Source organism: Colletotrichum karsti (genome assembly GCF_011947395.1).
Source record: "Colletotrichum karsti strain CkLH20 chromosome Unknown Scaffold36, whole genome shotgun sequence".
NCBI lineage: Eukaryota > Fungi > Ascomycota > Sordariomycetes > Glomerellales > Glomerellaceae > Colletotrichum > Colletotrichum karsti.
The window spans coordinates 451,178-463,893 of NW_024065936.1; the positions used below are offsets into that span (position 1 = coordinate 451,178).

General features: G+C 55.9%; 2 protein-coding genes across 2 annotated transcripts; both read left to right on the forward strand.

Moving 5' to 3' along the window:
• Nucleotides 1-4,381: 4,381 nt before the first annotated feature.
• CkaCkLH20_09891 (C6 transcription factor) lies at nucleotides 4,382-7,510 on the forward strand (the record flags this gene model as incomplete). Its single annotated transcript, XM_038892606.1, has 5 exons — nucleotides 4,382-4,688; nucleotides 4,742-5,489; nucleotides 5,541-6,170; nucleotides 6,239-6,623; nucleotides 6,674-7,510. 5 exons carry the CDS (start codon nucleotides 4,382-4,384, stop codon nucleotides 7,508-7,510), a joined length of 2,907 nt encoding a protein of 968 aa, XP_038742173.1.
• Nucleotides 7,511-10,089: 2,579 nt separating this feature from the next.
• On the forward strand, nucleotides 10,090-12,137 carry CkaCkLH20_09892 (metallopeptidase family M24; the record flags this gene model as incomplete). Its single annotated transcript, XM_038892607.1, has 5 exons — nucleotides 10,090-10,148; nucleotides 10,416-10,447; nucleotides 10,581-10,710; nucleotides 10,768-11,874; nucleotides 11,927-12,137. 5 exons carry the CDS (start codon nucleotides 10,090-10,092, stop codon nucleotides 12,135-12,137), a joined length of 1,539 nt encoding a protein of 512 aa, XP_038742174.1.
• Between the last annotated feature and the right edge of the window lie 579 nt (nucleotides 12,138-12,716).

Genomic DNA, 12,716 nt, shown 5'->3' on the forward strand with positions numbered 1-12,716 from the left:
GCTGCGTCGTCGTCGTCAGTCTTCTTTTCTTGTCTTGCAATTTGGCTCTTGGCCAGTGGCACCCTCCTGTCGCCCTAGCTCGTCTCCCTGTCCCTGCTCGGGGTACCCAGCCGTGTGTACCGTACCTGTTGATCGACTCGGCTGCTCTGGTCTGCCGTGCCGTGCCTATCGTCTCTCTTTCTCTCTCCACAATGGCGACACAATCAACATACGCACTGGACCCTCGATCCCAACCTCGGAGCAATTCCTGTCTCCATCATTCATCATCAAGGGATGTGGGTGGATGCCGAGAGAGGGGAACAGTCGCAGGTGCGAAAAGGCAATCGCAGATGAGGCACCGTTTGATATCGTCGACATGCTCATGACTGGGAATGGCCGATGACAGAGACACATCCTCATGCGATACTTGGGATGGACCGATGGTCCAAATGGTACACGGGCGCAGGTGCTGGCGCGGGCGCGGGCCCAGACTCCCCCAGCAGCATCACAGACCGTTTGAGCCAGCAGGCCCCGTCCTTACACTTTGGAAACTGGGCCTGCCACGGCATCGCGTCGCCTCTTGCTAGCCTAGTCCAAGGTCAACTCAACTCTTGCTCAACTGCTCTAGCCCCTAGCCCCGCCAATTCAACTCGGAGACCGAGGGTCATTTGGCTACCGCTACCCTGCCTCTCTCGGGACCGAACCACGTCAAGGTCTAGGGATGGACAGTATCTCCCTCATACTGCGCTACCGACAGGTCAGACCAGTCTTTTGACGCTGATTACGATTTCACCTCTGTTAGCTTTTTTCTCGTTTTCATTTTGGCTTTACGCTCGACAGATTGCAGCTGGAACTGCCTTGCATGAGGAAGGGCCCCTTGTCGAATCGAAAACGGGGAAACTCCTGGAAGTCAACTCCGATCCAATTGGATGCCTTCAGCGGAGGGTCTGATGCATAGCAGATGGGATAGTCAGCGTTGACTGAGGCCCTTGCTGGATTGAATCCATCCCGTCCTGCTGACCTTGGTTGCAAATGCAAGGCAAGACAAAGCGCCATCCATTGATCCATTGCTCTGCTCTATTCGTGGACATGAGCGAATTCGCCAATTACCTCTTTTTAGCGCTGGTGGGCCTTGATGCCAGACCAGGTCTTTGCTCTACTGGCGGCTGGAGGGCTACTCCGGATACAATAGATGGCATACTGGATGGAGCTTACCGGACGAGGCCGGGCGGGACGGGCATTCCGTGGCGGTCTGCTGAGGCCAGTCGCCAGTCGCCAGTCGCCAGTCGCCAGTCGCGCAGTGTGCAGACTGAGGTACCTTACACCACGTTGCCATGCGGTAAGGTACCGAATGGCGTGGAATTCGAGGCAGCGGTTGGCTTCAATCAAGATTCGCAAAAGACACAAACATCAGAAAAGGGTAAAAAGGCATACGTACCCCCGGCTCCACCATGCATCCAAACGCATGCACGAACATCGTCGGCGCTGCATGTTCTCAACCCACAAGATGCAGAGCAGAGGTCCGGCATGACTGATGATGTTGGACTGAGCCCGTTGACTGACATTGGGGCAGGGTTCTTACGCAGTATTGCAAAAGTACGGAATCGTATCCTTCACGGCCAATTCAACGTTGCGCTTGTTCACAAATGGATCGATTTATCAACAGTCTCCATCAAACAAAAATGGGCTGCATCCATTCCCGAAAAATCTCCGCTTTTTCGCTTCCTTTTCGAGTCAAATCAGCCGGGGCCCCCAAAGATGCCCGTCCGGTCGCTACGTGCTCGACTCGCTCACTTCTTTTTTGCCGCTATTATTCATCCCATACTGCGTCAAGGGATGCCCACTCTACTACCTACCCAGAGCGAGCCAGTCTGAGTGTGTTCCGAGAGAATGTGTGGTCTTCCCGCGCGGTATTTCCCAGAACGCAGAGGCGACAAATTCGCATCGCCGGCCTTGAGACGAGGCACTCCTTACAACCCTCAAGCAGAAAGAAAGGGAAGAAGAAAAAAAAAAATTGAAGAGCGTACGGAAACAGCACACGTACCACTTGCGCCTCCAAACGCCGTGTTGCGGCTGGCACTGACAGCCACCGTCAATTGTCAATGGAACGAACAAACCCCAATTATCGTCATTACCTTGCTTTAACGCAAGGGAGCAACTCTGCGGGCTAAAAACCCCCAATCTAATTCAGTTACTTCGTCCTCGCTCTTTCGCCGTTTGGCGTATCCGTACTTGCAAAAGACCCTTCCGTTCGTTCAGATTACCCGCACCACCTGCGGCACTACTTCTGCCTACTTTAACTCGACATTGCCTAGCTCGAGTTCTCAAGATAGAAGCTCCAACTACTCCAATCTCGTCATTGTTCTGACGCCCTCCACTTGCAAGGGCGCTTTTAACACGGGAACAAGCATACCCCCTCGAGTCCGGAGCCAATCTCACCACCGACCACCGAGCCGGAGTTGAGAGTCTTTCCATTCCTCTACACAACCTTTTGCTGCTGTCCTGGCCCATCCCAGCATTGGTTTTCTGCGTCGTCTCCTGCTGTCGGGATGAGTCCCCTTTGTTCAGATTTGGAGAGTCCTAGCACCGGCAGGTGTCAGGGCCAGGGGCGCGCGCCTTTTTCACTTCTGAGCTTCTTCTTCGTCCGTTTTGTTTTGTCTTGGCTTTTCACGGAATCACCACACAATTCCCGTTCCTCCCACTCCTCCCAGCGGAAAGGTACAGTGTGACTCGGAGGCGGCAATGACAGGCATAAGGTCGTGTATGCGTACAAGACGATGTTTTCTGCGCTCTTGGAGGTACTTGCGCACATATACGGTACTGCGATATGCATGGCATACAACATGGAAAAATCGGACTGGCCAACAGCTGCTTCAGCTCATTGTCCGTTATTACTCACCTACAGTACCGTCGTTCCGCGGATTTAATTTCTTCGCGCATCTTGCTGCCGCCATCTGTCACAGACCAATGGCTACTGCGTATCTCTCACCGCGGTCGCCTCGACCGAGCTTCCACCACCCTACCTCCATCTCCAATGCAATACGCCCCCCTCCCGGGGCCCCCTCACCCTCACCCTTGGGCGGGCCTTTTCTTGTCTTGGTGTTTGCTGGGGGAGGTGCGGTACATGCCATTGTGTTGTGATACTTGCTACGGGGGACGGGACTCTCAGTCATCGAACAGATTTGTCCCTCTGTCTTGTCTGCGCTCTCGCCGAGGAGCGCCACGATAGGTCGTCTCGTTGCTTTACTCGCCTTACCTTAATCCATCTTGGCTTGCTGTACTTGTTGCTATTTAGTAGTCTGCCTTACGCCTCCCCTGTTTCTTCACTCTGTCTGCCCCTCCCTCGACACACCTTTCGTCGACAAGTTCAACACAACTCCCCTCATCTCTAGCCCCCTCCCCTCCACTCCCACTCACACTCACACACTCAACTCACACTCTCCAGAGGCCGTGACCCTCGTACCGATCCCTATCGCCTTTTCGTCTTAGCTTCTCCATCCCCTTTTGCGACGGTTTCGTATTGTCTCCGTTCCCTCTTGTCCCTATCCGCTACTCTACTGCTGGTGACTACAACACAACACAATACACACCCCATATCCGCAATAATAGACAGGCAAGGGCTAAGGAAGTGACTTGGGGACAGGTCGTCTCCAGCACCCATCCCGCTGCGCGCGCCAGATCGCGTCCAGCGTCCTGAGCCCTTCCCTCCCCTACCCTGCCAACTGCCCTCCCCTACCTTTCTTTGCCTACCTTACCTGGGCACCTTACACTCCACTCGCAGTCAGTCCCGGTAGCGCGGTGTCTGCACCGTGCGGACCCAGAATCCCCATACCCTCGAGTCGTGTACTCTCTTGTCTCAACCAACCCCGGCCGAGACGCTACCTACCGCTACGTAATCCATCTTTGCGCTCAGCTTCCGCGCGACTTACACACACCTCACGCCCATCTCTTACTCTGTGCTTCTGGCCTGCACCGCACCATCGCACCCGCACCGCACCCGCACCCTGCTCGGCCTTAAACAAGGGCCTTCCACCCCCCCAGCTGCCCAGACGAGCCAGCAAAGAGGCAAAAGATCCCCCGGCTCCTCTCTGGTCTCCCGTTTTGTTTAAACTTATCTTCCTTCTATCCCCCGCGAAGTCTTGGCACACGTTTCGTTCTTCTTCAAATGTTCAAGACTGGTCAGTCCGAAAGCCGTTCCTAGCACTTGGGTTGGCTTATCGGACAACTACCCTTGTACACACACACAAATATGCAAAGAGCTCGACCACCATAACTGCACTTACACCGAGGATCGTGAACTCGACTCCAATCGAGCCGTCACCACCACCACCAACACCACACATTACCTCAATTACTCCAAATCTTGGCACTCTTGTTGTTGGTTCTCTCGACACCACCAGCAATGAGTCCTCCATCACGCCCTGTCAAGACTGACAACAACTCTCCCCCGGATTCGCAAGCTTCTGGAGTCTCTCCCAACATGTCGGACAACGAATCTGCAGCTCCCTCTGCTGGGTGGCCCGTCAAGGAGCCTCCCTCCCCCAGCGGCAGTCAGTCTGGTTCCGAGGACGAGAAAATGGGAGGAGATGCCCCCAACGTTCCTGTACAAAAGCGTCGACGTGTTACGCGAGCTTGCGACGAGTGCAGGCGTAAGAAAATCAAGTGCGATGGCAAGCAGCCTTGCACTCATTGCTCCGTCTACAGCTACGGTTAGAAACCCCAACGCCCAATTTCCCACCTTCTGCGCTGACCACCTTCCCAGAGTGCACATATGACAAGCCTTCAAACCGCCGCAGAAACCCTGCTCCTCAGTACATTGAGGCATTGGAGAGCCGTCTGCAACGCGCCGAAACTCTTCTGCGCAAGTTCATTCCCGACGTTGACTTGGCTGATCCGACACTGGACCCTGCGGTACAGCAAGAGTTCCGCAGCAGAGAGCACGCACGAAGCCAAGCAGCCAAGCTGAGGCACGAACCTTTTGTTACTAACGAGAAGGAAGACGCGCAGCTTCTGTCCATGATCGAGTCCATCGGTCAACTGGACTTGGACGAGAAGGGCGGATGGGACTTCCACGGTGTCTCGTCCGGCGCCGTCTTCTTGCGGCGGATGAAGGAGCACTTCCGGGGCATGATGGGACCCGTCACCAAAGTGCCGTTCCTCCCACGGCCAGAACGGCCGGCAGGCCTCATCAACTTGGATTCTCCAATTTCGGCCGCCAGCTCTCCTTTCGACTCCACCATATCAACTCCCCCTGAGCTGCCTCCCAAGGAGGTTGCCAGGAGACTATGTTACTACTCGCTGAATTGCGCCACATGTCTGATCCGTGTGGTCCATGTTCCTACTTTTTACGAATTATTTGATCGCATTTACGAAAAGTCTCACGAAGATTACACCAAGGAAGAGCACCGTTTTGTGGGTTTGCTCTTTGCAGTCATGGCTCTAGGCTGCATGTACGCCAATTTGGACGAGACTGCACCTCCCAGGGCTTACAAGGACTCTGTGGAAGAAGGGTGCGTCACCACAATCCCCATCCATCGAACCCGTGCTGACAACCGCTGCAGAATGAAGTACTACGATGCCGCCAGGCGTATCCTACAAGACATCACGGAATGCCGTGATCTAACGTCACTTCAAGCACTGCTTTTTATGATTCTGTTCCTGCAAGCAACCTCGAACTTGAGCGGCTGTTATGCATTCGTAGGCATTGCCCTTCGGTCAGCCCTGCGTATGGGCCTGCACAGGTTCTTGAAGCACGAGCAGATTTCCATCATTGAGCAGGAAGTGAGGAAGCGGGTGTTTTGGGTTATACGACAGATGGATATCTACGTCTCTGCTATGCTCGGATTTCCATTGCTACTCAACGCGGACGATATCGACCAGCCGTACCCCACCGAAATCGACGACGAGTACATCACGAACGACGGCATCCTAACACCGCCGCCGGGCGTATTTTCTTTCTTTGAGGCCTTTAACGCCCACAGTCGCCTCATGGAGATTTTGGCCAAGATCCTCAAATTCGTCTACCCCTTGAAGGGCCTGGGGCAAAGCGTTATGAAGGGAGACAAGCCAGGCACGACGTACCTCATCAGCTACGCCAACATCAAGCGGATAGAGACCGAGTTGCAGGAGTGGTACGAGGTACTTCCTGCGCAGTGGCGACCCAGCCCGGAGGGTCCTATTGAGGTGATTCGGTAAGTCATCTGGGAAAGGAGGATGTTGGTGTGTTGTGCGAGTCGAATTCCAGCTAACCATTCTAAAGCGTGCGCCACTTGTTGCGGTTCGCTTACGCACATGTGCAGCTCGTCCTTTACCGGCCGTTCCTGCACTACGTATCGCCTCGACTGAGCATGGACAAGAACATCGATGAACTTTCGTATGCTTGCGCTGCAGCCTGTATCAGTGTATCACGCAACATTGTGCATATTGGTATCGAAATCCGCAAGCAAAACGTCCTTGCCGGGCCTTATTGGTTTATGCTCTTCACCGAGTTCTTCGCCATCCTTTCTCTCGTCTTCTATGCGATCGAGAACCCCGAAAAGCTTGGCTCCGCGGAGGTGTTGGAGGATGCCGTGGCAGGAAGAGACATGGTCGCAAAACTACAGAACAAGAGCCAAGCCGCCGACAGGGTCACCGAGGCGCTCAATGTAAGTGCTTACCCCAATCCGGCCTCGGCAACACGCACTAACATTGGCAGGTCTTGTTCGAACAGCTGCCCGAGAGGCTCCGTCAAGCCAAGGCTCAGCCGATCCCGACGAAGAAGCGGCCTGCGCATGGGCCAAAGGCGAGCTCGATGCCTATCCACGGACACCCTGGCATGCACCCGGGTGTCGGCCACCGCCGATCCGAAGAACTAAGCCGATCACCGAGTGTGTCCCTCGCCAACGGGCGGATGTCGCAAGGCCCGATGCGCGGCTCTTTCGACGGGGTGCCCATTTCCGAGGCGGCGTTCCAGGACCCCAACCTCGCAATGCAGGACCTGCTATCCATGGACATGGCGTCGCGGGCCACTCCGGACTCGGTGAGCACGTCGGCAAGCTCGACTCGGCCGCAAGGATTCCCGCCACCGCACGTCAACAACATGAACCACATCAGCAAGCTCGACTCGCTGATGTTCCCGTCAGAGGATCCGTTCGCCTACCCGAACCAGCCGATGGTGGAGTTGGGCTACCAGAAGGGACCCGGGCCGAACAACGTCAGCGGTCCGCAGGATACGTCCTCATTCATGATGCCTGGGGCATTCGACGAAATCGACACACAACTACTCGGCCAGTCACCCGCGTACTTCCTGCACCAAGGACAGGGACAGCAGCAACAACAACATCACCAGCCAGGATTCGACATGCCCAGTATGTATCAGCACTCGGGGTACACGGGCATGACGGACTCTGCGAGGGTAGAACAGGCCAGGCGAGCACACATGCAGCAACAGCAGCAAAGGCCGGGAGATATCGACAGGATGCTCGCGGAGTCTGGTTACCAAAGCAACTGGGCGGCTGGATTGCTCGCCAGGAACGGATATCAGGGCCTCTAGGCACATTTCGCTTCAAATGATACCCAGCATTATTTTGGAGCCCTGCAAGTTCAGGGTGCGATACTTTTTCTCAAGGGGGTTCAGAGGATGGGGAAGAGGGACACGAGCATATCGGTTCTCAGGCGTTCCGGTGTACTTGACAACCTTTTTTTGATCAAGTTTGCATGGCAGGAAGCGGGAAGCTTTGTCGATCCGAGACGAGGACGATGACGAAGCGATTTTGGATGGGAAAGGGTTTTCGGGCACCATCATCTTTACGGCCTCCCGATGATTTGATACGGGGTCGTGTGGGATGCTGTGACCATGCGACCCCGAAGCACGTACGAACAGGTGCTTTGTACGTAGTTGACACAGCAGCTAGCACACAATTGGATATAGACAATCTGTATCAATCCGACCTATCAGGCTCACAAGACGGAGTGATGACTGCACAAGTGACCAAAGGGGAGCGGGACAAAAGTGCGCAGGCAGGGACCGTAAGCCGTCGACGCCCACTTGCAACACAAACGACCCCGAGATGCAGCATCAGCAGGCATCGAATGGAGTGCAGACTCGGCGTGCATTGCAGCGCATCGCATTGCATGGCAGCGGCAGGGCGCTACCAAGACAGGCCCGGGGGGCCGAGGTACGAATACCTACCTACCACTTCGCTACTGTATCCGTACGTCCTCATTCAGCAAAGCTAGCCTGCTGAGAAATGATTACAGACAGACGTCGCGGGGTGGAGAAGAGCTGGTAGTATCGGTAAGGCATGGCGCGATGTTGCTGAGCCAGGGTTGCCCTCCCTGTCCTGCCCTGTCCTGTCCGTTGGGAACTCGAGGTCTTGGCTTTTGGGGCGAGAGACGATCCATACAATTGGGGGCCACGATTACCTACGACTACGGATACAGTGCTGAGCGAACGACGGGGCTGATGCGAGATGGATTGATGTTTTTCTGGACGGCGGCAGTGGTGTGTACGTTATTGAAACGATCTGCCTCTCCTCTTCCAAGGACTGACAGACAGACATTGTACAGTATATCTCCGACGAGCACAGTGAGCCGGGGGTGAGCAGTAGGTGGAAGCTGTCGAACGGTACCTTTCCACCCACACGCCTCTTGGTGAACACTACTGCGACAGGGGTAAATAGGATTCAGGGGACCGGGGATGAGGAGGAAGAGGAGAGAGGAGGGGCACGTGCCGTAACCATATGAGGCACTCGAAGCAAGCCGTGATTGGAGCGCTGCGTTATTCAATTGCGAGCACTCTGTATTACATCCACAGTGAAGGCGACTTGGTGTCATCTGTATCTCCGTTATTTCCTTATCAGAATCCATCGATCCTTAGTGGCCGTTTCGGCACCGGAGTGGCTTCTCTTGCAGTGTTCTACATAGTACACAAATGGAAGCCGGGAAAAGCCACCGATGATAGGTACGGCGCGGAGGATGGAGGTCTCGCGCGCCGAGTGAACCGAGCTACCACCGGACGGGCACCACAGCACTAAATTAGCTAGCAACACCTACCGATCGCGGATACGCAGGTCCCTACGGATAAAACCACCTTGCTTAGGTACACAGCAACAACACAACCACGACGCAACGCCAACCCGCTCTCGTCGACTCACCGGCCTATCACGAGAAATTCGTTTGTCATACGCCGTGAGCCACTTTTCCCCCTTCGTCTCTTTCTCTTTCGTCTCTAGTGCACCGTCCAAAGAAAACGGCTTGCTCCGTAATCCCGTTGACCCAGGCCGAAGACGACACCCCCCGTCCGTATCCGTACCTTACCTTACGGTGCCCAAACCCGCCCTTTCGGAGGCACCGAAGAGCGGAACCTTGCGCCAACGCAGTACGACGGGTCCCCCGGCCACCCAAAACCGACAACCTGCGAACACGGAACCGCGCGCTGGCTTCCATTCTCTCTCTCACACACTCAGACAGCGTCATTCAACCCCGCCGATTCGGCCCCTCCTTCCAATCGACGACGACTCCATCATCCATCTTGCTTTTGATCCGCGCGCCCACCAAACAAACGAAAAGAAACACGATCCATCCTGAACCCCCCCCCCCTCCCCGGATTCGCGGCTCTTGTCCGAACAAGAAGTCTCGATTCTCAAACTGTCAAGTCTTGTCTTGGCCCTGCGCGAGAAAGCCCGCAACGCCACGTAAACGCCACCCCCATTTCCAAGAAACGAGCCGCATCGCCATTGGGCTCAGGGCTGAACCGGGAGCCGCTGGCGTGACATCCGCCAACCTTGAACCTAGCGTCGCCGCGCTGGATCGTCCGCCTTAACCTGCCTTTGGTCTCCATCGCGAGACACCCTACCACTCACTTGCCTTGTGGTACCTACATACAACACGCCGGCAGAGACGCAGTCACTTTGAGGAGCCCCATTGTGGTCGTCGTCGTCGTCAGACCGCCTTCACCGAACCACCAACCCACCAAAATCCACACCGCACCGCACCACACACCATACCACATCGCACACACGCCCCCTTCCCTTGCATCGGGCCAACTACGGGCTGGAAGCCAACGACGTCTTCTCCTTCGATTAAGCTCAACCTCTTTTACCCCGCCGCCAAAGAAACGCAAGACTCCGAATGACGATGGAGCCCGCCGTCGAGCACGATGTCGTCGCGGTGGATGAGTTCGATGCCTTGTAGGTGGAGATGCATTGCGCGTTCACTTCCATCTCTGTCTGACCGGACCGTCTTGGCGATGGCCGGATGGCGGTCGAGACCTTCGCCCTTCCCGATGCCGATGACCCTGGTGTTTTCCTTGGACCTTGGAACCTACGGTCTACCCCTCTCCGTCTTCTCACACAGTACATGCTCGACTTTGCGGATCATGATGGCTAATTTGTGCGTGTTCTTCGGTGAAGGGCTATCGAGGTGAAGACCTTACAACCGATTGACAGATCTTTCAGAGATTACCCGGCGATCCCGGACAGGTATCCCGGTATGCTGAACTCATGTCTTGTCTTTGCTGCTTGTGTATCGTGATGCTGTTGTATGAGCCTCTAGGGGCTCGTGATACTTGAATGAATGTTAAATAGCGTCTGATGAGAATCAAAAATGCTAACACGTAAAAGCCAAGCTCCATGCCCGCAAGGTCGCAGCAGAGCTCAAGGCCAAGGGCGAAAGCCTCATCTTCCTTGAAGGCGAGCCCAGCCGGACCTTTGAGGACTCAGACATGGGCCCGACCTTTAGACAACGGCGATAGTAACGAACCCCCTCCTCACCCATCACCAGCGCGCTCGCACTAACACCGCAACGCAGCTTCTACTACCTGAGCGGCGCAAACTTCGCAGACTGCGCCGTAACCTACGAGGTCGCCCGGGACCGCCTCATCCTCTGGATCCCCTACGTCGAACCCCGCCAGGTCCTCTGGTTCGGCCACACCCCGGGCATCGCCGAATGTCTCCGGAAGTTCGACGTCGACGACGTCCGCTACACCAACCAGCTCGACAGATTCGTCTATGACCACCTTCCGGAGAAATCGACCCTCTATGTCATCCACAGGAATCAGACGCCCGATTCGGCCAAACTGAGGCACGAGCTGGGCGACACCTACGTCGACTGGACCTCCCTCCAGCCGGCCATCGACCAGGCCCGCGTGATCAAGACCGACTACGAGGTCGACATGATCCGCAAGGCCAACGCCGTCTCCGCCGCCGCCCACCGCCGCGTCGCCGAGCGCCTCCTCTCCCTCGAAAACGAGGCCCAGATCGACGCCATCTTCCAGGCCTACTGCACCGCCGCCGGCGCGAAGGACCAGGCATACGCCATCATCGCCGGCAGCGGGCCCAACGCGGGAACGCTCCACTACGACGCCAACAACGAGGACCTCTACGAGCGCGACGTCGTCGTCCTCGACGCCGGCTGCGAGTGGCACTGCTACGCCAGCGACATCACCCGCACCCTGCCCATCCCGGGCCGCTTCTCCGACGAGGCCGGTGCGATTCACGCCGTCGTCCAGAGGATGCAGGACGAGTGCATCGAGATGATCCGCCCCGGAACCCTCTTCTTCGACCTGCACATCCACGCCAGCCGCGTCGCGCAGGAGGGCCTCATGAGGCTGGGCGTGCTCAGCGGCGACCCCGAGGCCATCTGGGAGGCCGGCACCGTCGCGGCCTTCTTCCCGCACGGGCTGGGACACCACGTCGGGCTGGAGGTGCACGACGTCACGGGCCGCGAGAGGCTGCTGCTCTTCAACGAGGTCAGGGGCGGGAGGAACGTGGCCAAGAGGGAGATGGTCACGGCCGAGATGATGTCCGTCATGGCCGTCCTGACGCCCACCGCGCGGGCCGCGGCCTCGGTGCCGCCGCCGTACAAGGGCCGGCAGCACCTGCAGAAGAACATGATCGTGACCGTCGAGCCGGGCGTGTAAGTCCATCTGTCTTTAATGGTTTCGGGCTTTGCTGACGTTGGGGGATAGGTACTTCTGCAAGGAGTATATCGAGGGGTATTTCCTCAACAACCCGAGGCACGCCAAGTTCATCAGCAAGTCCGCGTTGGAGAAGTATTACCGCGTCGGCGGCGTGCGTATCGAGGATGACATCCTCGTCACGGACGACGGGTATGAGAACCTTTCGTCCGGGGCGCCCAAGGGGGAGGAGTTGTTGAAGGTTATCAATGGCGAGGCCTGAGTTTCTATTTGTGTGAATGGGGGGGTGAATTAACTTGCCTGCGAGTGATTATCGGTTATCCTCAGATATGTTGTTGTAGGTTTCGGTGTGTTGTCGGTTTTGACCGGTTTAGTCAGACCTACCTGTTCACAAGTTGTCACTCCCTAATGAAGGTACCGTCAAGGTTATTTGACTGAAGATTTTAATGAGCTGAGAGAACCGATTTACATCCCTTCCATCCCCTGTGATCCTGGGACGTTCAAAGTGAAGCCATCGCTAATGAACTATTGTCCAGCAAAGACCAGTAAAGCGTCTCAGTTACGGTTCCACTCAATATGATTAACGAGAACTGGTGCTAGCTAGGACATCCTTGTATTGTAGCTTGATTATGGCTTTACTGTCCGCCGTATGTGTTCACTGCGCAAGCTCAGATCAAGCAGCTTACGATATGTTCTGTCATTCAAGTAAACAGTTCATGCGCTTTTGTGGAGTCTCTTTTTCATATCTCCGGGGAAGTGTATCCGGGGTCCTCAATTGTTCGATTCGAGGTTGTTCTTTGAGAGATGGTTCAAGAGTGTGTGTTTTCTACACCCTGAGAAG